General features: G+C 41.6%; 1 protein-coding gene across 8 annotated transcripts in view; it reads left to right on the forward strand.

The window, feature by feature from the left end:
* Window positions 1–26,619, forward strand: part of SH3D19 (SH3 domain containing 19) — a 149,330-nt gene that overhangs the window by 109,309 nt on the left and 13,402 nt on the right. For 7 of the 8 annotated variants that reach the window (XM_045831091.1, XM_045831092.1, XM_045831094.1 and 4 more), the window contains 8 exons: window positions 239–1,249; window positions 10,678–10,785; window positions 13,110–13,222; window positions 17,764–17,825; window positions 18,888–19,152; window positions 21,346–21,414; window positions 21,574–21,714; window positions 25,987–26,059. In XM_045831091.1, coding sequence (XP_045687047.1) covers window positions 239–1,249; window positions 10,678–10,785; window positions 13,110–13,222; window positions 17,764–17,825; window positions 18,888–19,152; window positions 21,346–21,414; window positions 21,574–21,714; window positions 25,987–26,059 — 1,842 coding nt within the window. The remainder of the gene's footprint in view (window positions 1–238; window positions 1,250–10,677; window positions 10,786–13,109; window positions 13,223–17,763; window positions 17,826–18,887; window positions 19,153–21,345; window positions 21,415–21,573; window positions 21,715–25,986; window positions 26,060–26,619) is intronic. The other variant, XM_045831093.1, reaches the window with a different exon arrangement.

Genomic DNA, 26,619 nt, shown 5'->3' on the forward strand with positions numbered 1-26,619 from the left:
TTTTGTAATATTACATATTGAATACTTCTTACATGAATAAGTGTAATTTGAACACTCATGCAGGAAGCTGAGTATAAACACTTTCCCATTGATTTTGGAATTACTTTTTACTAATTAAGTAAACCAAATTCGTTTGATATTCTACATGTATATCTTTAAAAATATGTGTATTTTCTCTTATTTTTTTCTTTCACATTATAATGTTGTAACTTCTTTTTGTTCATTTTGGTCTTGTCAGCACTACCGGCACCCCTTCAACCTCTTCAGCCTTCCCCAGCAGTCTCGGCCCGTGATCCTCCAACAAATGCGGCGCCTTTGATAGTCTTTGACAGTTCTGAAGAACAGAACTGTCCAGGAAACCCCAGTGCTGCAAGATGTCCAGTGCCAAGACCAAGATCAAAAAGCAACCTCAGGCCGGTAGCCAGAGAGCCTCACATTAAAGAGCAGAACCACCAGAAAACCAGCCCAGGGGCCTCAGGGGCGGCGCCATCCCCAGGCCGACTCCAGTCTCTGTTGGACGGTACCAGCGACTTGGACAGTCAGCCTGTGATGAACACTATGAACACAGAACAAAGCCAAAACAGTATTGTTTCAAGGATCAAAGCGTTTGATAGTCAGACAAACACAGACACCTCTGGACTGCCCAAGAAACCAGAGATTGCGCCCCGCACACTTCCCCCCAGGCCTGCTGTTCCCTCAGGGAAACCCTCCGTGGCTCCCAAACCAGCTGCTAACAGAACTTCTGGAGAACTGGACTCCTGGCACGAGAACAGACTCAAGGTGGCCTCTAGGGAGGGGCTCAACCCACACTCTCCACCACAAGAAGTAGGGAGCCTCCCGGTAACCAAACCTGAATTGCCAAAGAAACCAAATCCTGGCCTTACACGAAATGTCAATCATGAAATCCTGGGAGGAGGGCCCGTGGCCGAGAGCCCCGACGGCAGCGGCAGCAAGAGAGTCCCAACTCCTGCTCCGAGGCCTGTGCTGCCGAAGAAATCAGGTTCCTCAGAAAACCCCACCTACCCTGCAGCTTTGCTGAAACCAGTCCCTGTTCCTCCCCGCCTCTCGGTGGCATCGCAAGCCAAAGCCTTCAGGTCCCTGGGCGAAGGACCCTCGGCCAACGCCCCTGTTCCAGGCCTGCAGAGCAAGCCTCCAGGGGACTTCGACCTCATCAGTTTTGATGATGATGTCTTACCCACCCCACCTGGGAACGTGGTTGAAGACTCTGTTGGTTCGGAGATGGTTCTGGGTGAGTAAACGTCAGAAGTGGGTGGGTTGGGGTGAAATCAACTAACTCATCGTAGGATATCATGAATGGTACTTGTTGTGTTGGTTTGCAGTACCTAAGTTCTTGTGATGTGTCAGCGCAGATGTATGTGTAGAGGCCGGGTGCAACACGGAGGGACTGAGAAACACGGAGCTGGGTGGGGGCTGGAAGTCAACGGGGAAGCGAAAGGGAAAAATGTGGGATGGGGCGATGGAGACAGAGAAAGGGAGAGACACCCGCATGGATAACCATTATTCAGGCCAGGAATGAGCAGACAGGGATGAGGGACAAGCTGGATAAAAAGTGAGGCTGGCTCCCTTGCTCTGGTAGGCGGAGATTCGAGCATTAGAAGGAAGCAGGAAACTTCTCCTAGGTGGGAAGCCTGGATGGGATTTAGTGAAATGTGTAGCCTGGCCCCAGGGGGCTCCTCAGATTGCCCTGGGCCCCCCGGGAGGGAGGGCGTGGGTGCGTGGAGAAGTCCGAGGCAAGGACGGAGGAACCAGCCACATGTTGCAAATTTTTCCCCTAATCTTTATATAACCTCTTCCCTTGGGAATGCAAAGTTTTATAAACAAATACAACAGCTGTAAGTTTCTTGCCAAGATCAGGACAATTAAATTTTCCAAGAAGCAGAGTATGTTTTTTTTTTCCTTACACTGTTCAGCTGGAGTTTGTGATGCTGAAGCTTATCTTTGATTTAGCAAACTAAGCTTCTCTCCTTGTCATTAATAAGATTTCTTTTACTGCTTTTTACTTATTTGGGTAGAATTTTTGTACGTTTAAGCTTAATATATAGTTGTCATCTTAAAAATGTTTAACACGTGTCAAGATGGTATAATCTCTGACTTAAAACCAGATTCTGCACAGCATAGGTGTGTTTTAAATGAAAACAAGTACATATTTCTTAAATATTTATCATGCACACAACATATGGTAGCTGGCTGTACCATGCCTCTTTTCCATAAGGAGTCCAAGGACAAATGTTAGAATACACTGAGTTTCTGCAGTGTTCCAGACCCTCTGCTGGATAACCTGCTGTCCATTATTTCACTGACTACTCACAGTAACCCTCTGCTGGGTACTGTCAGGCTCAATTTGCAAATGAAGAAAATGAGGCTGAGAGAGATCCATGGGTAACTTGCCCAGTGTCGTAAAACTACAATTTTCCAAGACAGAGTTCAAACTCAGTCTTTCTTATTCTAAGTCTAGTTTATTTTTCACTGTATCATGTTGCTAACCAACATTTTCATGAAACCTTAAAGCAGGCAGCACATTAAAAACTTTTCATGTCTTGGCAATATCATTTTCTTATTTAACCCTTTTCGGTGTTACAAGATTCAGGGTAGGACGGGGGTGAGTAAATCCAGCAGCAGCAAGTTGTTTAAGAGTGGAAGCTGTAGAGGCCCAAGAAAGACCACCTCGCGTAGAACCTCCTTGGTTCTCTGGGGATGGCACTTAGTGATTGCTGAGACTATACTCTGTGTCATTAAGCAGATAATTACAGTCATCTTCCAAAAAAAAAAAAAAAGGTCAACAGTATACATTCAACATGAATACAGTGTCATGCTTCATCATCCGCCTTTTCTGTTACTTGATATCTACCGCTTCATTACACATTTAATTATTAGGGCAGCATGTTAGCAAAATGTGTAACCTGCTTGGCCTATGTGACCTCAACCATTGCTCTTGACAGTGGCATTATACTGAACTGAACGCTTTATGTTCTCGCTAAGCCTGCTTCTCTCCCTGTATTCTGCACCTCACGTGGTGACACTGTCACACGCCCAGGCTTCCCTAGAGAATCCTAGAGATCATCCTCGAGTGTTCCTGTCACACAGCGGCTAGTTGTTGGACTTGAAGGCAGACCGGCTTGGGCCTACCACTTAATTGGCATATGACCTTGGGCGATTTACCTAACCCCACAGTGCTTTGGTTTCCTGATTTATAAGACATGATAGTAATCCTTTTCATGGGGGCATTGCAAGGATTGCATGTGATTACGAAGGAAAGCCCTATCACATGGTCTGAAACATGTTCAGTGCTCATTAAGTAGTAGTTAGTGTTACTTCTTGCCCTTCACATCCAATTAGTTACCAACTCCTGCTGGTCTACCTTCTGAATAGTTCTTGAATCTTCCTCTCATTTCATCCTTCTTGCTTCAGCCCCACGTGAGGCCTTTATGCCCAGATCATGACAGTAGCCTCCTAAATTGAGTCCCTCCTTCTTCCTCAGATATATCATCCTCCATACTATGGCTACCAAGGCAATTTTTATAGAGTGGACATTGGACCTTGTTGCTCTGTTTGTTGCCGTCCAGGGCCTTCAGGATCATCTCTGAATTCGTCAACATGTAGAGGGGTTTTGCTTCTTTATTGATTTGGGCTTTATGAATTTTTGATTCTGTGTACATAAAGGGTTATAGTCTCTTTGTGAAAACTTGCTTACTCATCCTGGCAGCAGCAGCAGCCAGAAACTGGGAGAGGAGCACCAGAGAAAGGAGAGAACCTCACAAATACATCTCCCCTTCTCTTTCTCTTCCCTGGAAAATGAAGAAAATTTAATAAAAATAGTTTTCATGAAATGAAGTTGCCATATTAATCTCAGGGTGTAGAGATCAGAAAATAGCGAAGCTGTGAAAACATTGTGAAGATTAGAAAATTTATTAAAGGAGAACTCATAAAACAGGCAGTTTAATATTGGATTCATTTTATGGGTAGGGTGCCTTCCAGGTTAATGTAATGGAGTTGGGAAGTATTAGTAATCCCTCTTCACACCTTTAGAAATCATATCCAGTTGTCAAAAAAAGCAGAATACCTCTGCTGTCAGCCCCATTACACAGACCAGAATAATAGTGTAGCAGCCAATTTCTGCCGTGCACAGAACCCCAGGGAAAGAAATGACAGAAAAGCAAGCCAAGGATGGTGAAACTAATTATGATGACAAGCACATTACTGGAGACAGGTAACGGGCAGAAAGCTACATTATCATCAGTGTTTTTCTCACCCTGGTGATGGAGAGCACGTGGATGTGGGTGAACAGGGGCCTGCCAGGTGGCGGCAGGTGGAGACTAATCGGTTATGCGTGTGAGGGGCTGGAAGGAGGGCAGAATGAACACTGCGAATAAAAGTAGAGAGAAACGCCATTGATGTTCTTGAGATGTAGGTGGGAGATTTTTTTTGGAGATGCTTTGTGTGTCTTTTTGTAGAAGCAAAAGCAAACAATCTATGATGGAGACACTTATGGCACTGCGGTTCTTAACCTTTTCTGGGTCATAGCACCCTGAGAATTGGATGAGTTCGTGAATCTTTTCTCTCCCTTGAACAGAGCATTTTAGCCCATGTATACGCAATTGAAGGTATGATTTCCAGAGCTTCAAGGGCCTGTTCTTTGACCCCAGATTGAGGACTTTGACCACAGAATATTAGAAGTAACTTCCAGTGGACTGTTAAAGTAAATTATGGCACATCCATAGAATGGAGTATTGTGTGGTGATTAAAAAGAAGGCAGACCACCTGTTACCTCCTGCCACGGACCAACCTCCAAGATATTATTATGTGAAAAATGCAATGTACTGATAGAATTCATGGTATTTTTAGCTGCCATTGGTGTTAAAACACACACATACACACAAATATGCGATGTCTTTGGGAAAAGCTATAAAAAGTTGGCAACAAAGGTTGTCTTTTATGGGGAAACAGGGTAGGCAGGAGAGGAGGTGGGAACCTGGCTTTCAAATAGCTGAACATAAAGCAGAATGAAGATGAAAGACAGCGGAAGGGTTATTACCGCCGGTTGTTTTTGCCACGGAAAGACAGCTGTCTCCCACAGTGATCGTCAGCTGTATGATAAGTTGAGATTTGAAAAATAATAGTTTTCTAAAGTTGTGTTATTCATGGCTACAAATAAAAGCTAATTATTATAAACTAAATCTGTCTAAATTAGGCAAAATCAAAAATAGAAATCTACATTACTTCCTATTACATAGAATCACTGAGGAATAGTATCAAAATGAGAGTTTTTATTTTTCTAGTTACTTTGTGGAAATTTTATGGCCTTTATTGCCTTGGAAAAACAACAAAACAGACAAGAATTCTCCCTTTTTTCCTCTTTTTAAAATATTTTATTCATTTACTTTTAGAGAGAGGGGAAGAGAGATATAAAGAGAGCAAGAGAAACATCCATCGGTTGCCTCTCACACATGGGGACTTGGCCTACAGCCCAGGCATGTGCCCTGACTGGGGGTCGAACCGGCGACCTTTCTGTTCACAGGCCAGTGCTTAATCCACTGAGCCATGCCAGCCAGGGCTTTCCCTTTATTTTGAAATGGTTCTTATTTTGGTTTGTTTGACAGGAGTATTAATTTCAGCTTCCTCTTAAAACTTTTTTTCCTTATTATTGAATTGATTATTTTTGGTTACAAAGTAACACATTTGCTGTAACAACTCAAACAGTACAAACATTTAGTGAAATAAACAAATTAATCTCTGTCTAGTTGACCCAAATCCCAAGAGTAACCAGTGTGAACAATATTGTATGGAGCTTTCTGTGCCCTTGGACATTCCAAAGCAAAGCATGTATATATATTTTTTTTCCTGCTTTTTACAAAAAATTTTTAACTTACTGTACCCATTACTCACCAGCTTGTTTTTCTTCACCTAACAGTGAGATTTATGGACTTCTCTTCAGACCAATGGATGTAAGTCCAACTCTTCATTTCCTTCTACCTGCCTGAGTGCATTGTAGTTAGTTCAACATGCAGGTTGTTTTGTTTGTTTGTAATGTTTTGGATATTTTTTTGCCACTACAAAAAAATGCTGCAGTAAACATTTTAAAAAACACTTTTACTTCTACTAGTGCTTTTGTTTCTGAAGAGTAAATTTCCAAAACATGGGTCAAATATTGTGAACTTTAAACATTAAAAATTTTTTTTTCTTTTGTTTTTTAAAGATCTATTTATTCATTTTTAGAGAGAGGAAGGGTATGAGAAAGAGGGAGCAAAACATCAACATGTGGTTGCCTCTCACACGTCCCCTACTGGTGACTTGGCCCACAACTCAGGCATGTGCCCTGACTGGGAATTGAACCAGCAACCCTTTGGTTCTCAGGCCAGCCCTTTTTCCACTGAGCCTGACCAGCCAAATTTTTTATTTTTCAACTACAGTTGTCATTCAATACTATATTAGTTTCATGTGTGTAGCGTAGTGGTTAGACATTTCCATAACTTACGAGGTGACCCCCTCGTAAATCTAGTACCCACCTGGCACCATACACAGTTATTACGATATTATTGACTATATCCCCTGTGCTGTGTTTTGTATCCCCATGACTATTTTGTAACTGCCAGTTTATACTTCTTAATCCCTTTACCTTTTTCACTCCCACACCCACTTTCATCTGACAACCCCTCATTTGTTCTCTGTATCTGTGAGTCGGCGTTTCTCTTTTGTTGGTTCATTTATTTTGTTCCTTAGATTCCACATATAAGTGAAATCATATTGCATTTGTCTTTCTATATCTGACTCGTCTCACTTAACATAATACCCTTTAGGCACACCCATAATATCACAGACAGTAAGATTTTATTCTTTTTTCTTTTAAGGTTTTATTTTATTTAGTTTTAGAGGGAGGGACAGAGAAAGAGACCCAGAGTTAATGGTTTCCTTTGCTCTGCAAAACCTCTTTATTTTGATGTAGTCCCATTTGTTTATTTTTTTAAAATTTCTTTTGACAGAGGAGATATATCAGAAAATATTACTAAGAGAAATGTCAGAGTTTACTACCTATGCTTTCTTCTGGGAATTTTATAGTTTCACCTCTTCCATTTAAGTCTTTAATGCATCTTAAGTTTATTCTTGTATATAGTGTAAGAAAGTGGCCCAGTTTCATTTTTTGCATGTATTTGCCCAGTTTTTTCACCATTTATTGAAGAAACTGTCTTTACTCCATTATATATTTTTGCCTCCTTTATTATAGATTAATTCACCATATAGATGTGGGTTTATTTCTGGGCTCCCTATTCTGTTCCATTGAACTTTGTGTCTATTTTTATGCCAGTGTCATGCTGTTCTGATGACTACAGTCTTGTCATATAGTTTGATATCATGTAGTGTGATACCTCCAGGTTTTGAACTTTAAACATTTCAGTAGTGTCAATGATCCAGTTTCCCACCTGGCAGTGCCTGAAGTTCCCCAACATGAAGTACTACCTTTGCTCTGTATGTTGTCCACTTACGTTTCTTTTGGAAAAAGATACCCTCTCATGAAAAGACATAAAGGTAAACTACATACTGGGTAACTAAAGAGACACTTGCACACCGTCATCCAGTGAAGAATAGACAGACCACTGACTCTCCCTTCTTGTTGGAGTGATGCTGCTCGTGCTCCCCACTAGTCTGCACACCTGGTCTGGATTACAGCCCGGGACAGCACGCAGGCAGAGAGGCATATGCTGAGTTCACTAACTCAGTGAGCACAGCTGGGGTAGGTCATCACACAGAGCCCTGCCAAGCAGCCCGCAGTGCTGGAACACTCAGACCTTCTTGCTCCACTGTATTGAAAGAAATTTTTTTATAGATTCATGTATAGTGGGATAATTACTCATGATCTGAATGCTAATTGTTAAAGAGCAGCTAATGATATTAAAAATAAATACCAAGCCCTGGCTGGCGTAGCTCAGTGGATTGAGCGCAGGCTGCGAACCAAAGTGTTGCAAGTTCCATTCCCAGTCAGGCTACATGCCTGGGTTGCAGGCCATGACCCCCAGCAACTGCACATTGATGTTTTTCTCTCTCTCTCTCTCCCTCCCTTCCCTCTCTAAGAAATAAATAAATAAAATCTTTTTAAAAATAAATAAATACCAAAAAAAGAGTAAGAGTGAGTAGCTAGGCCTCTTTGAATACTTTATATTGAAGTTGTATCTATGCTACTTCAGTTTAAATCCTTTAGGTTTAAAAAAAATGCCTGGACCCTGTAAGGCAGCAGCTGAGACCTGCTGCACAGTGTGTGGGATTTGGGCGAGGCTCCCTGAGGCCAGTCCTCCGGAAGCAAGCACGTCTGGACGCCCCTGTGCACAGCCCTGTAAGGGCCCTGAGTGCCTTCGTTTCTCCTTTCCTGGCCTCCCTTGTTCAGTGCCCTCACTCCTGGAAGATGAGAGTGTGTCGGTGGTGTACTGGCTCAGAATTTAGTATGAGCTGGGAAATAATTGAAGTCATTCCATGCTCAGGGTTTTCTTTTCCCTCTCCCCCAAATCATCAACTAAAAACCTATACTAATAACCAGCAGATTACAGGTACCAAAAACATCCTTTAAAGCAGAAATGCCACTTGAGAGGTAGAACACAATGAACAATCAATTAATAGCCTTAATCTTTTTCTTGAACTTTTGGTCCTTTTACCAACGGAGAACAGAACCCTGAGATAATGGGATATTTCAACCAAGACTGGGGGGCGGGGGGTGCGGGAGGATGGACGAGTTCCTGAACAGTCAAATTTCTGCAGCAGCCAGAGGGGAAGGTGGCTCCTTGGAGGTCATTGGGTGCCAACAAAGGCCCTGAAGGCCGAGCAGAGGCCATGGCAGGAGAGAGAAAAGAGCAGAAAGGAAAGATACACACAGAGGAAAGATACTATATTCTGTATTTGAATGGAATGTACATCAAGGGTTTTCCAATTCATTTGTTTTAGCTAGGGTTATTCAGAATAAATGAACTAGCTGGGGAGTTCAGATTTGGGTCATGTTCTCAATAGTGGGCACACCCCAAGGGGTAGTGTACCTACCCCTTGTTATCCATTGGTACTGCTGTTTCCTAAAGACCAGAGGTAGATTACTCAAGTGGGAAGAACTACTAGAATGTGTAAAATCCAGTTGCTGGAAAGGCACCCTCCCAACCTGGCCTTCCTGTTTCATGCCCCACCCTGCTTCCCTTTGCCCCACCCTGAAGTGGCTGACTGCGCTCTCCTTTTCCCTTTGTCAGTAGTACCTCTCACCTTCTGACGCACCACGTGAATTACCTGTGACACTTAACATTCATTGTCTCCATCTTCTTGCTGCTGCAGTGTGAGTGCCATGAGGGCAGAGTTCTTTGTTTTGTTTGCTCAAGTATTCCCAGCACCTCGAGTAGTGTTTGATGTGAGGCAGGCACCTGGCTGATATTCAATAACGGAAGTGGAAAAGCAAATCACAAACAAATGGATATAAAATGGTCCTGGTTTTGTTTGGCAAAATACCTACATAATAATACATGTACTTGAGAAAAAAACTGTAGACAGATACACCATGTTTCAGATAATAATTACCACTGGTGGGGTGGGGTCACCGAAGAGCTTCTGTCATGTTTCATAATGTTTCCCATCTTTGCAGTAAATGTTACTTTGAAGTAAAGCATAACACTGTAACAAAATAAGGATTAAAGAATTTGTTTAGACCTAAAAGAAGGAGCTTTGTTTGTTTGTGAGGACATAGGTTACAGTGAAAGAACATCATACTATTACAAGAGCCTTTTTTAAAAGTTTGATGCTGTTTTGATAATCTTGAGTTGGTTTTTGAACTTAGACGAGACTTGCCTCATTTGTGAGCTGATAGACAGTGTTCCACAGAGGGGTCATTCAGGTTTTTTTTCTCAGTAACCTAATGATAATCTTACCTAGCCTGCCACCTGGGGGCCCTTCTTAGGTGGTAGGTAATAAACTTAAAATAGGAGTGTGCTTAGCTGTCATATCTCCCCACCCAGCACTGTTGCTGGCACCTGGTAGACATGCATACGTAGGCAAATGGCTAGTGAGTGACACCTTTGGAGGGTAATGGACAAATGCCAAGTCATGTATTTTTGCCCCCAAATTAAATATTTAAAAGGAGATATTTTATTTCCAGGATCAAACTGTTTTCATTTTCAGGTTACAGAAGTGTAGTTTTACTAAAGTATTAAATGCAGGATTCTGCTGAGCACCCACCGCGTGCCAGGCACGGTGCTGGGCAGCGTGGTGGCCTTGGTGAGCCCTGTGGGTCAGTTTCCACAGACACAGGGTGGGGAGCGGAGGCCAGCGCTCTTCCTGGGGAATCTGGGTGGCTTCACGATAGGGGGAGAATGGGCTCCTCGGTTCAATTGGCCCTCATTTTCAGGTGGACATTTATGAAATGATTGCACTCCCATAAAAGACAGCTTCTACATAATTCAAGATTGTTCTGGATCTCTCTCATCACGGAGGAAGAAAAGCTGTATGAATTATTTACAGAGCATCAAGTTATGCCCTTTCATGAGCTCCGACTTTGTTTTTGTCTCTGCAAACTGAGATTTTGTTTATCCATGAATAGTTTTCCCTGGGGCATGAAAAATATGACTCTTTAATTATGAATGAGGTTTTTTGTTTGAGCCCATGTTAACTAAAACATGCAAACTAAACTGTGTTTTTCATTAGATCCCTTTCAGCTCCCCACAAAAACAGAACCAACAAAAGAACGAACAGTTCAACCAGCACCCGCCAGGAAGCCCACTGTGATTCGAATTCCAGCCAAACCAGGAAAATGTAAGCACTTCTCCACCTTCTTTATTTGCTTCTCCGAGAGCCTGGGAGAAATATGTGCTATTTTATTAATGTCTGCTTTTGAAATGATGCGTAATCAGCCATTTATTATTATTCATAGTCAAGGACACTTAAAAGCCAGTTGGGGTCTTTTAAATAATTCTTTAGACAATTAGTACAGTGAATTTGGATTTCATTTCTCTTTAACATTGTCTGTAGGAGAGAATTGAAGGAGACAAACTCAGAATCACTATAATATCTTACTGTCTCTTGTAAAGATATGGTAGGAGAGTAGTTAAACTGATAGCAAATAACATTATATATGTCTATCATATTACTCTAATATATATAAGAAGTATGTTATTCCAATCAGCATAACCTACCCTCTCTTCTGTACTTTTCTAAATTGTACTGAGTCCTGAAATCCTGACAAGGGTATACTGGGGAAGCAGCTTTATTTATTATTCTGACAAAGCTCCAGGAGCTATTAGAAAGTTGAATCCTGTACTGCTTTATGTGAGGGCGCTGAAGCACCAGTCTCTAGGAGTTATTTCTATTTATGTCAAAAACCCAGATTCTTAGAATTTTATTATTACAATTATCAAGCGATGCATATATTCTCTGGAGGAAAAAAAGTAAGACTTTTGGTGCCTGAAGAACTTGGAATGGACAAGTGCAGAAGGGAACAGCTTTGTGGTGCAACATTCCTGGCAGCTCCCCTGGGCCCCTGTAACTTCTGACCGGGATGTCCTTTTCCCAGACAGCTGCACGGCTCCCTCCATCACCACTCCTGCAGGTCTTTGCTCAGATGCAACTTCTGCCATCGGGACCTGCTGACCACGTTATTTGAAATTGAAAATCTCCAACTCCCCACACACCTACATGCACACAATTCCCATGTCCCTTCCTGTCAGTCAGCCATCTCCTTGCTGTTTTCATATTGCTGCAACTTTGTACCCTGAACTGTCTGTCACAACCATAGTGTATCCTAAATGATTCATTGCTTCCTCGCTAAGAGTAAGGAAACCGCAGCACAGAGCAAGGCTTCCAGATGGTGGCTGAGTTGGAATGTTCCCCTGTGTCTTACTTCCCAGAGCAGCGCTGCCTCTCACCAGGAACACTTGTCTCTCTCTCAGTCGTTGTTTTCCTTAGTAGTTGGCATGGGTGTTTTCCTGCTTTTGAGTGTTTTTCTGTCTGTGGATAAAACAGGAACCTGTTTGATCATCCTCTTGTTACCAGGGTTTTTAATGTGAAATGGAGGCAGAGATTGTTCTTTTGAAAGAGGGGAAAATCCTCTCCTCTCCTGTAACTGACGAAGCCTCTGTGTAAAAGCTGGTTTTAGCTTCCTTTAGTGGGTTACAACCATCTTCTCTCCAAGCGTTTTCCCAGACAGATTTTAATTAGCTGTCACTAATTAAATCTGGTCACTTTTGTTTTCTTCTTTATAAAATAAGTTGGGGTGTACAATTGCTGAGTTAAGGATGTAGTTCTGATTTAAAGATATTGTTCATTAAATTGAGGAGGTAATTAAGTCCTTTAATCTGGAGCTAATGAATCACAAAACACATTTAACTATTTGGATGGGGGAGGTTTGGGTACCCCACCTACTAAGAAGCAGCATGCCTATTATACACAATGAGCACAGCCTTTTAAATTCAAAACCTGGTTCTGACAATTACTAGCATGCAGACCTCAGATGGCTCATGTATTTTCTTCTAAGTTTCAGTTTCTTCATCTGTAAAATGGGTAAGGATATTATCTAGTGTAGTGCTGTCCAATAGGACTTTCTTCAAAGATGGACATATTCCATATCTGTGCTGTACAATATGGTAGCCACTAGCCACATATGGCTGCTGACCACTTCAAATGTGGCTAGTGCAACTGAGGAACTGAAATTTTAACTTTGATTTTAAATTATTAAGACTTAAGTTTAAATATGACTACTAGCTAGTGGACTGTGCAGATCTAGCACATGGGTAGATGTTGGCTGGAATGTATGTGAATAAAGCGCCTTAATTTAACGCCTGGCACATAGAAGGTTCTCAAACATGCTGCTGCCGTTGTAATTATTCAGCATTATTTTTACTCTCTATAAAACATTTTGTATATCAGTATAAAATTGTACATCAGTATAAAACTGATGTCTACTAACCCGTCAGTTTTCTGAAGTTTGCTGGGAGCGCTTGCTCATTTGCTTAGCCATCCATCCATTCTTTGTGTGGATCTTTCATGGAAGCCCTTTTCCTAAGGAACCAAACTGCAGTTATTTCATCCTTTGGACCCCCCAAAGAGCAGAAGTTATTGGTGAGTTACTGCTGTTTTTCCAGGTTTACATGAAGATCCACAAAGCCCGCCTCCTCTCCCAACTGAAAAGCCTATTGGAAACACTTACAGTACAGCATCTGGAAAACCCAGTAACGTTGAAAGAACGAGAAGTGTGGTAAGTGGTCATTGTGGATTGTTGCAGGTTGAAGACCAATCGATGAGGTAGTTTTAAGAACTCAGCCGATGTGCAAATTATTTTACTACTGGTCAGATTTTTAAAAATACCCTTATTACAAATCAGTTTTCAAGCCCATGTAATTATTTAATATGATGTTTTTATATTTTAAAAATTCCTATTAAAAAAAGTAGGCCAATTCATTGTACTTCATGATAAAATAATTTGTCTTATACCAATATAATGGCAGTGTCTTTTAAATGGCACCAATAATGAGAAAGTCATGAAAAAAATCTCTAAAAACCTATAGTATTTGTGGAAATTTACTTTATTTTCAGTTTTTATTTAAAATATCAATTAATAGTGTCGCAGGTTTGATTCCCAGTCAGGGTACATGCCTGGGTTGCAGGCCATGACCCCCAGCAACTGCACATTGATGTTTCTCTCTCTCTCTCTATCTCCCTCCCTTCCCTCTCTAAAAAAAAAATAATAAATAAATAAATAAATAAAATATCAATTAATGACATAATTTTAACATAATTACCATAAGAATTTGTTAATCTGAAATTTAGGAAAAAATTATTTTTAAAAAAGAGTGCTTTACCATGTACTTGTTAACAGATGGTGGACAAAGAATTTTAAACATGTATTTTTTCACCCTAATAGCATTTCCCCATACTTTTTGAAATTCACATAAGATAATCTTTAAGGTTTCTTTCAAAAGGAACTGATTCTTAAAATCTGTGAACCAAATTTTCAGTTCAAATTTCATAACAGTTTTACATTGTGCATTAACTATGCTTATTTAATGTACAAATCATCTAAATTTCTAGTTGAAGAGTAATTTCTTTGAAGAATGCATTAAATTGAATTAGCCAATATCAAGTTAATGAGATTTTCCTGTAGGCTGAATTAAAATTTAGCAATCACTTGCATTTTCAAAGTGCTCACTAATAAATTTTTATTAAAACTGGGCCAAGAAATCCCAGAGGAAGATGATAGGGCCCTTATCTCACTATATATTGTTGAATGGGAAAATCCCAAATTTTCACGGAGGAGAAGGTGACTGGCATCTACTCTAAAGGGTCACAAAAGAGAGTGAGAAGATGGTGAGTAGGCATACATATCACTCATCACGTCACGGGCTTTGTAAATCCTAAAACTTTATTACAATTTTAGGTATAACTACAGTTGGTGTTCAACAGTCCACAAAGCAACCCACGTTTTAGAAAAACGAGAAGGAAGTTAGAATAAACTAAGCCGTTAGTTTATACAGTTAGAACAAGCTGTATTCATAATTGTTTGCACCGCACACGAACAACATAAGGAAAATCCTGTCCTGCGCTGGCTACAAAGGGGAGTCAGAGCATTCCGTGCTGCACTGTGGTAGATACATACCATAATAGACACACTGGGTCTGAAGGAGGGAAAGGTGAGAAACAGACCACAAATTAAATGATTTGGCTGATGTCACACAACTAGGTTTCCAGGTCCAGAAAGCCAAATCTATGAGAAATTCCTTTCGTCTGAGAATTACAGTTACTGGATGGAATTTACACCAGAGTCCATCAAGACTTCAGGTATGTGTGAGGATCTCTAGAGAAACCATTTATTAGTGTAATGACCCATGAGGATAGGCTTGGTCTTCTGCCAGCCGTGTCTTCCCAGAAGGCACAGGGAAAAACCCTCTACCGGTTTTCCTGCCTTGAGTGCTGGGGGACTGGCCATCTCAGGACAAATGGCCAGAGTTGTAAAGACTCACGTGCTTCACTTCAGCGACGAGGGACTCCAGGGTGAGGAGCACCAGGAGCCACTGCAGCAGTTCTGTGAGCAGGAGCAGATGTTTCTGTGTGCCCTGTTGCCCACCACGGGAACCCAGGGTGCCCAGAGCCTTCCTCAAGGAGGCTGCCAGCTGGGGCAGGAGGGAATCCCAGTGAGAGCACAGAGTCCAGCCCATGAATTCAGGACACAGAGGTGGTGCCAGTTCCTGGAGAAAATGAAGAAGCAGCATTCGCAAAGACCGTTCAGTAATTCCAACAGACACAAGTGTGGTCTTGGAGGAAATGTCTGTCTTTTGAAAATACAGCAAAAAAAAAAAAAAGAGAGAGAGAGAGAAAGGAAATTATTTTGCAATTAGAAGGTAAGGAAGAATTCCAAAGCAGATAAACAAAAGTGTCTATAGGGACAGTACACCAGAAAAACCAACTCCCCCAGGAACTAAAATACCTATCTAAACACATCGAATGCCAGAATGCAGGGGTGTCAGAGTAGAGAAATACTCTGAAAAGCATATGCAGAGACGTTCCAGGTGAGTGTGGAGTACTGAAGAGGAGGAGAGCCTTAATCAACAGAAGTTTTTCAAAGACTGTTGGCAGAACCTGTGCATAAACTTGAATTTGAGCAAATACCAAGGCAAGGGCTTCCGCAGTGACCCATCCCGTTCTCAGTGTGTCAGACGCAGCAGTGCCTTTCCACAGGTGCCCGACATTCCTTAGGGATATGAGTATACTGCCTTGTCTTCTAATTCAGAGTCTGTTCATTGCAGAACATTGAGAAATAGATATTTAAGACTGTTACAAAATGACGCCATCTGGAGAAAAGCGTATCTAGTATTTGGTACTAGATTAGGATTACATGATATGTATGTATTACAGTACATCTATAACTTTCTATGTCAAATGTATACATCTGTATTTTTAAAAATTTGCTTTTGCCCTGGCTGGCATAGCTCAATGGTTGAGCATAGGCTGCGAACCAAAGTGTCACAGGTTCGATTCCCAGTGAGGGTACATGCCTGGGTTGCAGGCCACGGCCCCCAGCAACCACACATTGATGTTTCTCTCTCTCTTTCTCTCTCCCTTCCCTTTCTAAAAATAAATAAATAAAATCTTTAAAAGAAAAAAAAAGAATATAATTGATGACCCTTTATCTGGTCTTTTGAAACATACAAAAGCATTTAAAAATTTTGCTTTTAATTATTAAGGTATCTGACAACTATAATGTTGAGGAAAGCAATAACAGATCCTGCCTACAGTGTTTCTCTGCTTGTTTCAATTTTAAAAGTGGGCAAAGAAATAAAGGAGTTTTTCAAGTATCGTAGCTGTATTTGTCCGGAGAAATACAGGCAGCAGTGCATTTATAAGGCACGGATGATAGTCTGGAATATTGCTGGTTTATGAGCTGGTGACTCTTCTCTACATTAACTGAACTCATTAGTGAAACCAAGTTTTAAGGGCAAGCTTAATTTGTTTTTAAAAATGGGATTTTAAAACATTGAAACATATTTCAGTGGTTGCAGTTATTGGCAATTAATCATTTGGTATTTAAGGAAAAATTATAAATGTGCTGTTTGAATTAAAAACCATGGAAGTGATTCCAAAAATGCACTTATGTATATATAAGGGAAGGAGGGAAACAGTTTGAATTAGCTTAAAGATCTCCCAAAGTATAGTTTTATTTTAAAAAGGCTGTGTAATTTTAAAAAGCTGACATTTTCTCCCCTATGAGGTCTTGGAGAAATATCATGGATTTCAGTGGCTTAGAAAGAAGAAAAGTTTGAGAGAGAGAGAGAAAGAGAGAGAGATTCAATCAGAATTTGAAGAATTTGGTGAGGACTTTGCCCTACAAAAACAGAAGTTTTGGCTTTAAGATTCTTTAACTTCTCATTCAGCATAACATCTGAAAATATTTTCCACACATTATGCTCATTTCCCAATCCTCGGGCTAGAACATGTCCAGGAAAGCTATTTAAAATAGCCGAGTTGGAACCCCTTCCCACAGAAAAATTTTCCCGTTGATCTCCACAGTTCCAGTTCCTGTCGTCTGCTGTTAAGCTAAAACATTCCAAGCTGTCTTTTGTTTTTTGAATTACCCCTTAAATCCTTTCCCACAAAAGTCTTCTCAGCACACCCCACCCCTCTGCTGTAGTGGTACAAGCTAGCTGCTTTTGGGGCCTTTTCTGTGCCTCCACACATGCCTTTCTTTCAGGCCGTCCCTTAAGCTTCTTTCACTGTTCCCACCCCCTTCTGGTTCAGAACCCCCTGCACAAAGTGTAAACCTTCCAGTGATGACAGATCTGCCTGTCCTAAGCAAAGCAGTCACCACTTACTAGCAGCGGTGCATGCCTTATGTGTCATCAAGGGATGAGTAAAGGCCATATGTTGTGTGTTTTTTTAATTCCCTACAGTTCTTGCTTACATTGCTACCACTATGTTAACCTGTCATGATTTAAACATCATCCTTGATACCTGATGAATGGGCTGGGTGTGTAACCAAGCAGGGCAATTGGTGGGGCCACACCCCCGGTCTCCTCCTCTCTGTCTTCCCTTGCATTAGGATAGGGACAGTTCAGGTGGGAACGCAGGATGAGTTAATATTGCTTAAGATTAAAAACTTTCTCTACTTTCTTTCTAACTTGTTTGACTTTCTCTCACTCAGCTACATTTTCATTTATAGATCCAGCCAAGAAGTTGTCCACAATTCCTCTTGACAAGGTCTTATTTCAGATGAACCATAACTAAAAAACGTTCTGATACTTGCAGGAATCCGACCAGGCTGGTCACACAGGAGGTTCTGTGCGAGGACCCCCAAGGCTGCCCCCAAGGTATGTGTGGGAAAGCTTTTAAAAAGTTAGCTGGAGCACAGTTAGTGACTGCGAGACTGGACTCTCCTTTCTCCCATCAGAACTGAGTGCTGCTGGCCTTAGATCTTTTAGAGAGATACATTAAACTCATGAATTCACCCAGGCCACTAGCCTGCAGTCTGCTTCTGACAGCAGGTTGTAGGAATCTCTACTTCTTCTTTCTTTTAACACAGTCCAAAAACTCAACAGAACTCAAACGTGGATCTCTGTTACTTTTCTTCAAATGAACAAGACTCCTTTCTGAACTTAAAACAGCTCCGCTTCTGGAATGAACACACACTCATGCACTCTCACTCTCGCCCTCACACCCTCACACGCTCCTCGCTTCGAGAAGCCAGCCTGGTTTGGGCATTTCCAAAGGGAGACAGGCTTTGTGAGCTCAGTGTTGACCTGTCTTCCTGAGTTCCGGGGCTGTTTGAACAAAAAGCTGTGATGCTGTCAGAAGATACATGTTGGAAATTATTATGTTTGTCATTGGGGTTCAGGGAAGGCTTTCAAAGTAATGGATGATTGTCCTATCTCATTTTCAGAACAACTTACTTTATATTAATCTCGACTGGAGTTGGAATAATAATTCCTATAACATGACTATTAGGAGAGTTTGAAGTTCCTTTTCTAATCATGGACTCGACTACATGACCTAAACCTGTTATCTCATTACTAGCTTTTCATCCCAGACTTTGGTGGAAAGTGCTTAGTTTCCTGAAACTGTCATGGCATATTTAAGAGCAAATGGGGCCTTGGAGAGCTCATGACAGTAAATGCTTGTTTGTGTTGAACTAATGAATCTCTAGTGCAAGATAAGAGGAAGCCGGAACATCATGGCATTTCCTCCAATAATACAGTGTTTAATGCAGCAGCCATGTGCTCAGAAATAGCATACCCTGCATGTTTAGGTAGTTGTATTACTCTAGTAATACCCTAGCTCTATGTGTGTGCGTGTGCGTGTGTGTGTTGAGAGAGGACAAAGCAGAACCTAATACTGATCAAACACTGACTCACAGCTCCCATGTTGCCTTTCAGACCTGTAAATGGAAAAGTCACACCAGCTCGGCAACCTCCCCCGAAGGCGCCCCCTGAAAGACCACCTCCCCCGAGACTTTCTGCAACCAGGACATCAAATAAAAAACTGCCTTTTAATCGGTCTTCTTCTGACATGGATCTTCAGAAGAAACAAAACAACTTGGTGTCCAGACTCTCCAAAGCCAAGAGTCAAGTTTTTAAAAGTCAAGATCCAGTGCTCCCCCCTCGCCCGAAACCAGGACACCCTCTCTACAGGAAATACATGGTAAGTTTTGCTTATAAAGATGCTTGTGGTCAAGAGATTCATCCTAAAGTAATGTATAAGATCCCATATTCCTTAAAAGAAGATGATGAGGCAAATGTGGACTTAACCCTTGGCCCTAAGAGTGCTTTACATAAGCACTCTTAATTAGGTCTTAATTAACCTGGGTCTTTAAAGCTGGGTGTCATCACCAGGAGAAGTACAGGAAGAGGAAGTGGTGCAGACAGGGGTTGACCAAACAGAAACTCTGGAAAAACCTGACCCAGTAGGTTAGACTGATGGGAGTGGCTCTGGCAGATTTTAAATATCCCTTGCCCACAGAGTAAAATTTAAAATAGAAATGTCTTATTTAGATAGATGGTTTTCCCCCGATTTTCCAACTTTTATAAACCTAATTATCGTGGTCCATTTAATAGTTATCAGTTAGAAGTTTTCATCAATAATTGAGATAGCTGAGTTATTGATTTTATTCTCTTATGAATGTTTGTTCTCATCACATGACCTTCAGGTCATTTCCCATACTTAAAAACAAAGTTGATGTCCTCTCTTCACCGTGGTCAGGGTGACCTGATAAAATCTAGAACAAATAAAGATAAGGATATCAGAACCGTTTGTCCTTTTTAAACAAATGTATGACTGTAGCTTTTACCAAAAACAGCAGCTAATAATTTTATGTTGTGCTACATTTCCATCATTGAGCCAGAAATCGTTTTTGCTTTCAGCCATTGGGATTTTTCAGAATCCTCCATAGACAGATAAGAAAGAAATAGTGTATTCATATATAACCATATTCATTTCAACTGATGAAAGTTTTAACTGCTAAAACCCGGGGATCATTTTTGGGTTAGGTGACTTAAAATAGAGAATAAATAAATAAATAGAGAATAAATAAATAAAAATAGTAGCTGATGTGTTGAGTACAAATTATGGGCCAAATATCATTTATTCCTCACACCAGCGTGAGGTAGGTACTATTATTATGGTTATTATACAGATGAGGGAAATGATACACAGAGCCATTCAGTATCTTGTCCAGGGTCACAAAGCTAGTTCATGGTGGGGCCAACTTTTGAGCACAGATCAACTGACACTGAACCCCTGCTGTTATCCATTAAGCCATACTATGAAAATAGTGTTACTAAAAAAAAAAGAAAAGAAAATAGTGTTGGTAGTTGTGAAGTCTGTACTTGCATTGACCATTCCATGAAGAGCCTCACTCAGGAGAAACTAAATTTTGCTTATGGTTCTCAGCATAGCTGTGCAATGTCAATAAAGCACTTGAAGAACTCAGTAAATCTAAAATAATGGTATATTGCAGTAGTATGTCTCATTATGAAATAATTTTTTTAAATCCCCGTCTTTCCAAAGCTATCCCACCATTAAATTGCTAACCAGGAACCTGGGTACGGTGGGGGCCCTGGGACTCCGGCAAGAACGCTGGGAAGCGCCACCACCCACCCCTTGCACTCTGCATGTTGGCTCCTGAGTGATGGAAGGGCCCAAGCAGGTTCTCTTCCCTTGTTGGAAGTGAGCTTGTGAGATCACATCTTCTTGGGTGTGCCTTTATATAAAAAAGGCTCTTTGACTCGTACTCATCAGCCAGAATTGACCAAGGCAGGGAACAGAGTTCCCTGGCCAGGGTGCAGTACAGATGTAAAAACCATTCCAATATCAGACAGAGCCTTGTGGACCTAGAACGTGACTGGGGTTGGGCGGTGACTCGGGCTGAAGTAGATGCTTGGCAGCAGAGAGGCTCTCGAAGGTGAGATTCAAGGCAAATGGAAGCAGTCAGCCAAGCACTATAGAGGAGGTGCCAGTGCCCCATCAGCCTTCAGAAGACAATAGTCATGGAGAACCCCGACTCAAAGGTGGCCGTTGACAGGCTGTGAGGTCCGGTGCTGGGTACCCAGAGGACTTGGTGGCCCTTCTCCTGTAGAATAGGATGTCCTGGTCCTGGTGGTCACAGAGTAACTTTAGGCCACATTCAGCTGCTGCAGGCTCAGGGCCACACCCCAAGGACTCAGTCTCCATGAGAAATGGCAGGCCCCACTAGACCCAGAGCACGAGGAAGCCAGGTAAAGATTTTCCTGGAGAAGTTGTACTTCCTCAGGCACATCTGTCAGATCCCCAGATGACCGGCGGTTTATGAGGAGGTGATTTGATTGTGAGTAATCCTTTTATTGGTTTACATTTAAGCTGTCAGTGCCTCATGGAATTGCCAATGAAGACATCGTCCCGCAAAACCCCGGAGAACTCTCTTGTAAGGTACAGCAGAGCTCTTTCTTTCCTGACAGATGTAAAAGAGTCACCAGCCTCTGTTGCTGCGTTATTAAATGCCTTAGGCTCCAAAGATTAAAATGTGGAAAAAGTAATAATGTTTTATTAAATAATAATTGCTTCAGAGAGTGGTGTTTTACCTTACAGCGTGGGGATGTACTTGTGATGCTGAAGCAGGCAGAAAATAATTACTTCGAATGCCAAAAGGGAGAAGACACTGGTAGAGTTCACCTGTCTCAGATGAAGATTATCACCCCACTTGATGAACATCTTAGGAGCAGACCAAACGTAAGGGATTAATATTGTACGGCCCTCCCATCACCCGTGGCAGCTCATTTCATAGAACTATTAATTACATCTCATCCTCAGGTTTTTATTAGAATTCCTTAACCGGAGTAAAAATTATGGTAGCATTTTATTCCATTTTAAGAATAAATTACTTCTAAGAGACCTGCCACTGCCTTACTAATCACCTTGGTACACAGCGATTGCCACGTGTTCTGCCTCCTGCATGGCATGCCGACTCACGGCAGCCAGAGCACTCAGTCATTAGTTTTCAACTGTGAGAGGCATTTATTTTAAAAATAATGTGAAGATGTTTACTAAAGTGCCAGAGATTAGTTTCCTAGCAGAATGGATAATTATTTTAAAGGGGCCCTTGTAAATACTCAGTCTGAGATAAAAAAAAAAAAGCACTTCCCTTTAAGATTTAAGCTTTGTGTAAACCTCATTTCTCTGATGGTAGCTCATAAAATAATGAAATGGAACCCAACAACCTGAAGTTACAAGTTAGGCCTAACAAATTTGTGGATCCAGGGAGAATGCAGTGCTCATCAAAGGTTATTTGTTTATCAAGGAAAATGCCGTCGAACTAGAGGCGTATGTTTTAAAAGAGCTTTTAGTTAGCCAGTTAAATTTTCACTGTTAATGTAGCAAACATGAAAAACAGCACCCACAAACATGTAATCTGAGTAAAGTATTTGGTTTCCCGTTCATCCTAGTTTTCATGATCTGGTCCGAATCTTTCTTTCTAGAAGGCACCTTATCTTTGGAAGTTTGCTGAAAAACTAAAGATTTGTGTGTTAGGGAGCGGAGAAGGTCCATGTTCAGCTAGTTGCAGCTGGGATGCCGGGAAAATCCTAAGTTTGGTTCACGCGGGGACGTCCTTCTGTCACTCGTCCCCTCTTGGTCTCGATGCAGCGGTATCAGTCCCTCACAGCACCCGTCTTCTCTCAGAACACACCGAGCGGGAATCGTGGAACTTGGGCTGCCAGAAGGCTTTTCTTTATGAGAAATGGAAGCTAAAAAGATGAGACTTTTTTTTAAAACAGTCCAGTTTTCTCTTCCACATTAAAAGTGACGTACTCATCTTGTACCATAGATTTGCAGTTGCCTCCCACTGCCAACTACAGCTGATACTGAAATGCAGCCTGTGTTTGGCTTCTGGGTTCATGGCCAGCCTCACAGTTTTTAGATAATAAATCTTAGCTATTTGAAAGCCTGGCTTTAAGGTAAAGATTTCTAAAAGTGTGTTATACTTAACCCCTATCTTAGTGAACAGAACATAACATGCTATCAGTTGAGGTTGAGTCTGCATATTTTGGGGAAAGTGGGAGATTGTCACCGGGGTCAAGCACGGGTTTCGGCTTCAGGGAGATGGTTTTCGGCTCGCCTTCCACCACTTCAGGTAGCTATCTCTAAACTACATTTTTTAAATGTGTGAAATAGGTATGATAATTGCTCACAGAGTTTACAGAGTTGACATATTATGTGTTCCATTTATATAAAAGTCCAGCGCAGATAAATCCAGAAAGTAGATTGGTGGTGGCCTAGGGCTGGGGGGAGTGGGCCGGGAGAATGGTGGTAAATGGAGGGAGACTGCTAATGGGTGGGTTTCTTGGGGAAGTGATAAAAGAACGTTTTAAACAGATTGTGGGGATGCTTGCACAATTCTGCGAATATAGTAAAACTGTGTATACTGTAAGTGGGTGAATTTTATGATATGTGAATTGTATATCAAAAGATGTTTAAAAAATTAAATGAGCTAATTAATGCACATAAGGTGTTTAACACAGCGAGTAGCACGGCGAGTGAACAATGAATATTAGCTATTCTTATTACCCATTTGTTTGAGCACTTAGAATCATATTAAAAACTGTTGTGAAATATATTAGATTTGCCTACCAGATATCCACCCTAATGTTGTGGTCTGAGTTGCACCGACCCCTTGTAGCCAACCCTATTTGGTGTTTTCTTGTTGCCCTTCACCTACCAGGCCAGGTTGATGAGCAGCATTGCCAGGGTTATCCATGCAGAGAGGGAAGCTAATTGGGAGGCACAAGGTATTATCCCACCTCTTCCACGTTCCCAGGTTTGTTCAGGAGATTTTCGGAAAGTCTGAAAAGAGGCCATTTGTATGGAAAAGCCACTGGAAACGGCTTGGGTAGGTCCAGATGTTAGGTGGGGCAGGTCCTCAGGGAATCACCAGGGCAGGGCAGACAGTGTGAGCCAGGCTGATGGAGACTCAGATGTGGTGTCCACCTGCCTGCTCTGTGGGGAGGGCTCGGCAAAAGCACAGTGGCCGCTGCCAGCATTTCTGTCTGGGAGCAAGCTGCCGCTCCAGCTGTCGCCCTGATGCCAGACAATTCAGTTTCTCCCTGTATATTCCTGGTGCCTTTCAAGCTGCTGCCCCAGCACTGGACATCAGAGTGAATGGGTCCGAGGAAGTCAGTGTGTGGGCCCTTTAAGAGGAACTGCCTGAGACTCCAGCAGGCGTCTGTCTCCCTCAGCCTAAATCCCTGCTGGGTTTCACATCCAGATGTTATGGGGATTTCTCTTCCTTGCACTGGAGCCTTGGGCTAGGGGGCCTGTTGTGGGGCTGGAACCCCTCATTCCTCAGCGGGACCTCAGCAGCCTAGACATCCTTCCTGATTTTAATCCGCCACACACGGGTGTGAGGTCCGCTTGTTCCCTGTCTCCGTCCCTCCTACCAGCCTAAATATGACTTCTTTGTACCCTTAGTTGCAGGACTAAGCTAGATTTCAGCTAGATTTCTGGTGATTCTGAATGATGGTTGTTCTGTAGTTCAGTTGTAATTTTGATGTGGTTGTGGAGGATATGAGTACTGAGTTTACCTACACTACTATTGTGACTGGGTATTAGTCAAACACAATATATTGAATAGTCAATCCTTTTCCACAGATGTAAATCAGAAAAAAATGAAATCCATATAATAAATTATGTTAATAATGATTTTTAAAAGCCCCTTCAGACTTAAGATGTCTTATAATTCTTTTCTACAATCCCTGAAATTCCCATGATGTTCTTTCATTCGGGGAAAGCGCTGAGCAGTCCCTAAGACAATGTCAGTGTTACGTCGGTAAGCTCATATAATGAACTGCCATTAGCCATTGCTCACTCAGCCCAGATTGGTATTTCAGTTTCCCCAGCTTGAGGGAAGGCAGCATGCCTCCACAGGAGCATTTTGGTTGAAAAAGCAGGTGAGATCCAGAAAAGGTCTGAGCAGAGATGCTGTAGGGTAGAAATGGAGACAGTGGGCCTCTGTCCACAGTGCCATCTGATCAGCCAGGTACATCATGACCAGGGGAGGGGCAGAGGATAGAAGTGTGGGGACACCCCTAAGGGGAACAGAGTCATTGAAAAAGGTGAAGAGACAAGACGGCACACAAAAATCTGCCTACATTTACTTCACTGGTTTGGCAGTGTTAAAGAGTTTTAAAATTGTAACTTCAGATGATATCCTTCAGTCAGATTTGATGATGATGATGATGATGATATGGAATAGTAGTCTCTGTTTATGTAAAGAAACTAACAACCGCTTGTTAATAAGAAAAGGTCACTCTTCAACTGTCCCATCTTCTCTAGTCGATGTATGGCAGTTGGCTAGATGGTTAGAGAATATTGAATTCTCTTTGCTAATTTACTTAGAATTGCCGTTGAATAAACCATTCAGATTAAATAGAAATTTCAGACCAGGCAAAGGAGGTAGTGTTGGCTTTTCAATTAGAGAAAACATTCAGTTAAGTGGTAATAAATGAAATGGATTTTACTTTTGTGAATTATACTTTTGTGGAAGTCATTAGCTCATTTCATTATGAAAGGCAAGAGCATCAATTACAGAACTTCCTTCTTTTCCCATCCTAATGAAGATGCAACTTTTAAGGCTCTGTTCTTAAGATTTATTCCTATTCACAGTTTTAGGAGAAAGCTACCCTTGATAGGTAAAGAGGTCAAAAACCACTGCTTGGGGGTAAAATAGATTCTGGTGGAAAAAAGAAATTTCAATGATTCCCTTTTGTTCTACTCTGTTAAAAAATGCTGGAGGATATTATAATTGAGAGTTATTTCTGGCTGCCTTTGGCAAGGACACATGCCTTTTCAACGTCATATTGATTCTTTTATTTGGCTCAACTCTGTGTTTTGCATCTTGTACTCATAATGTCAGGAGGACTCTAATGAGATAAAAAAAATGGGTCCAAGAGTGAATGTAAATCCAGCATCCATCCTGCATATCATTCACAGCCCTGTTTTCCCCCTAAGGATGCAAGCCACCCGCAGAAGCCTGTGGACAGTAGCACTCCTCATGCCGTTGTTCTTCATGATTTCCAAGCAGGTAAGGACAGAAACAGTAAAGTGGTAGAGCCCTTAGGATCCAGGAACAGATGGCCTCTTTGGGTTAATCTCTAAGGATATCTCTCTTCATTCTCTGTGCAACAGAGTCCTAGACTGGGGAGGACATCTTATCAATCACCTGCCTTCAGCAATCACTGATTGATCCCAAGCGTTCCAGGAAGCTTAGCTGTATACCCTTTCTTTTGAAACTCCCCATGAGAGAGAAAGAGAGGTTATTTCCCATACACATGAACAAATAGCAAGTTACCTAGTAGTCACAAACATTTTAATGCTTTCAACACAGTGAGTACCAATTAGGAGATGAAAATATAATTTTTTAAAATCAAGTTTTAAATACTTTTTGTATCCAAAGCTACAGATAAACTTCTGATTTATTTATAACTTCATATTTTAAAGATTTTATTTATTTATTTTTAGAGAGAGGGGAAGGGAGGGAGAAAGAGGGAGAGAAACATTAATATGCAAGAGAAACAATGATCCCTTGCCTCTCTCACGCCCCCAGCTGGGGCCTGGGCCCACAGCCCAGACGTGTGCTCTGGC

Source organism: Phyllostomus hastatus, unplaced genomic scaffold (genome assembly GCF_019186645.2).
Source record: "Phyllostomus hastatus isolate PE091 unplaced genomic scaffold, TTU_PhHast_1.1 phas_contig_159, whole genome shotgun sequence".
NCBI lineage: Eukaryota > Metazoa > Chordata > Mammalia > Chiroptera > Phyllostomidae > Phyllostomus > Phyllostomus hastatus.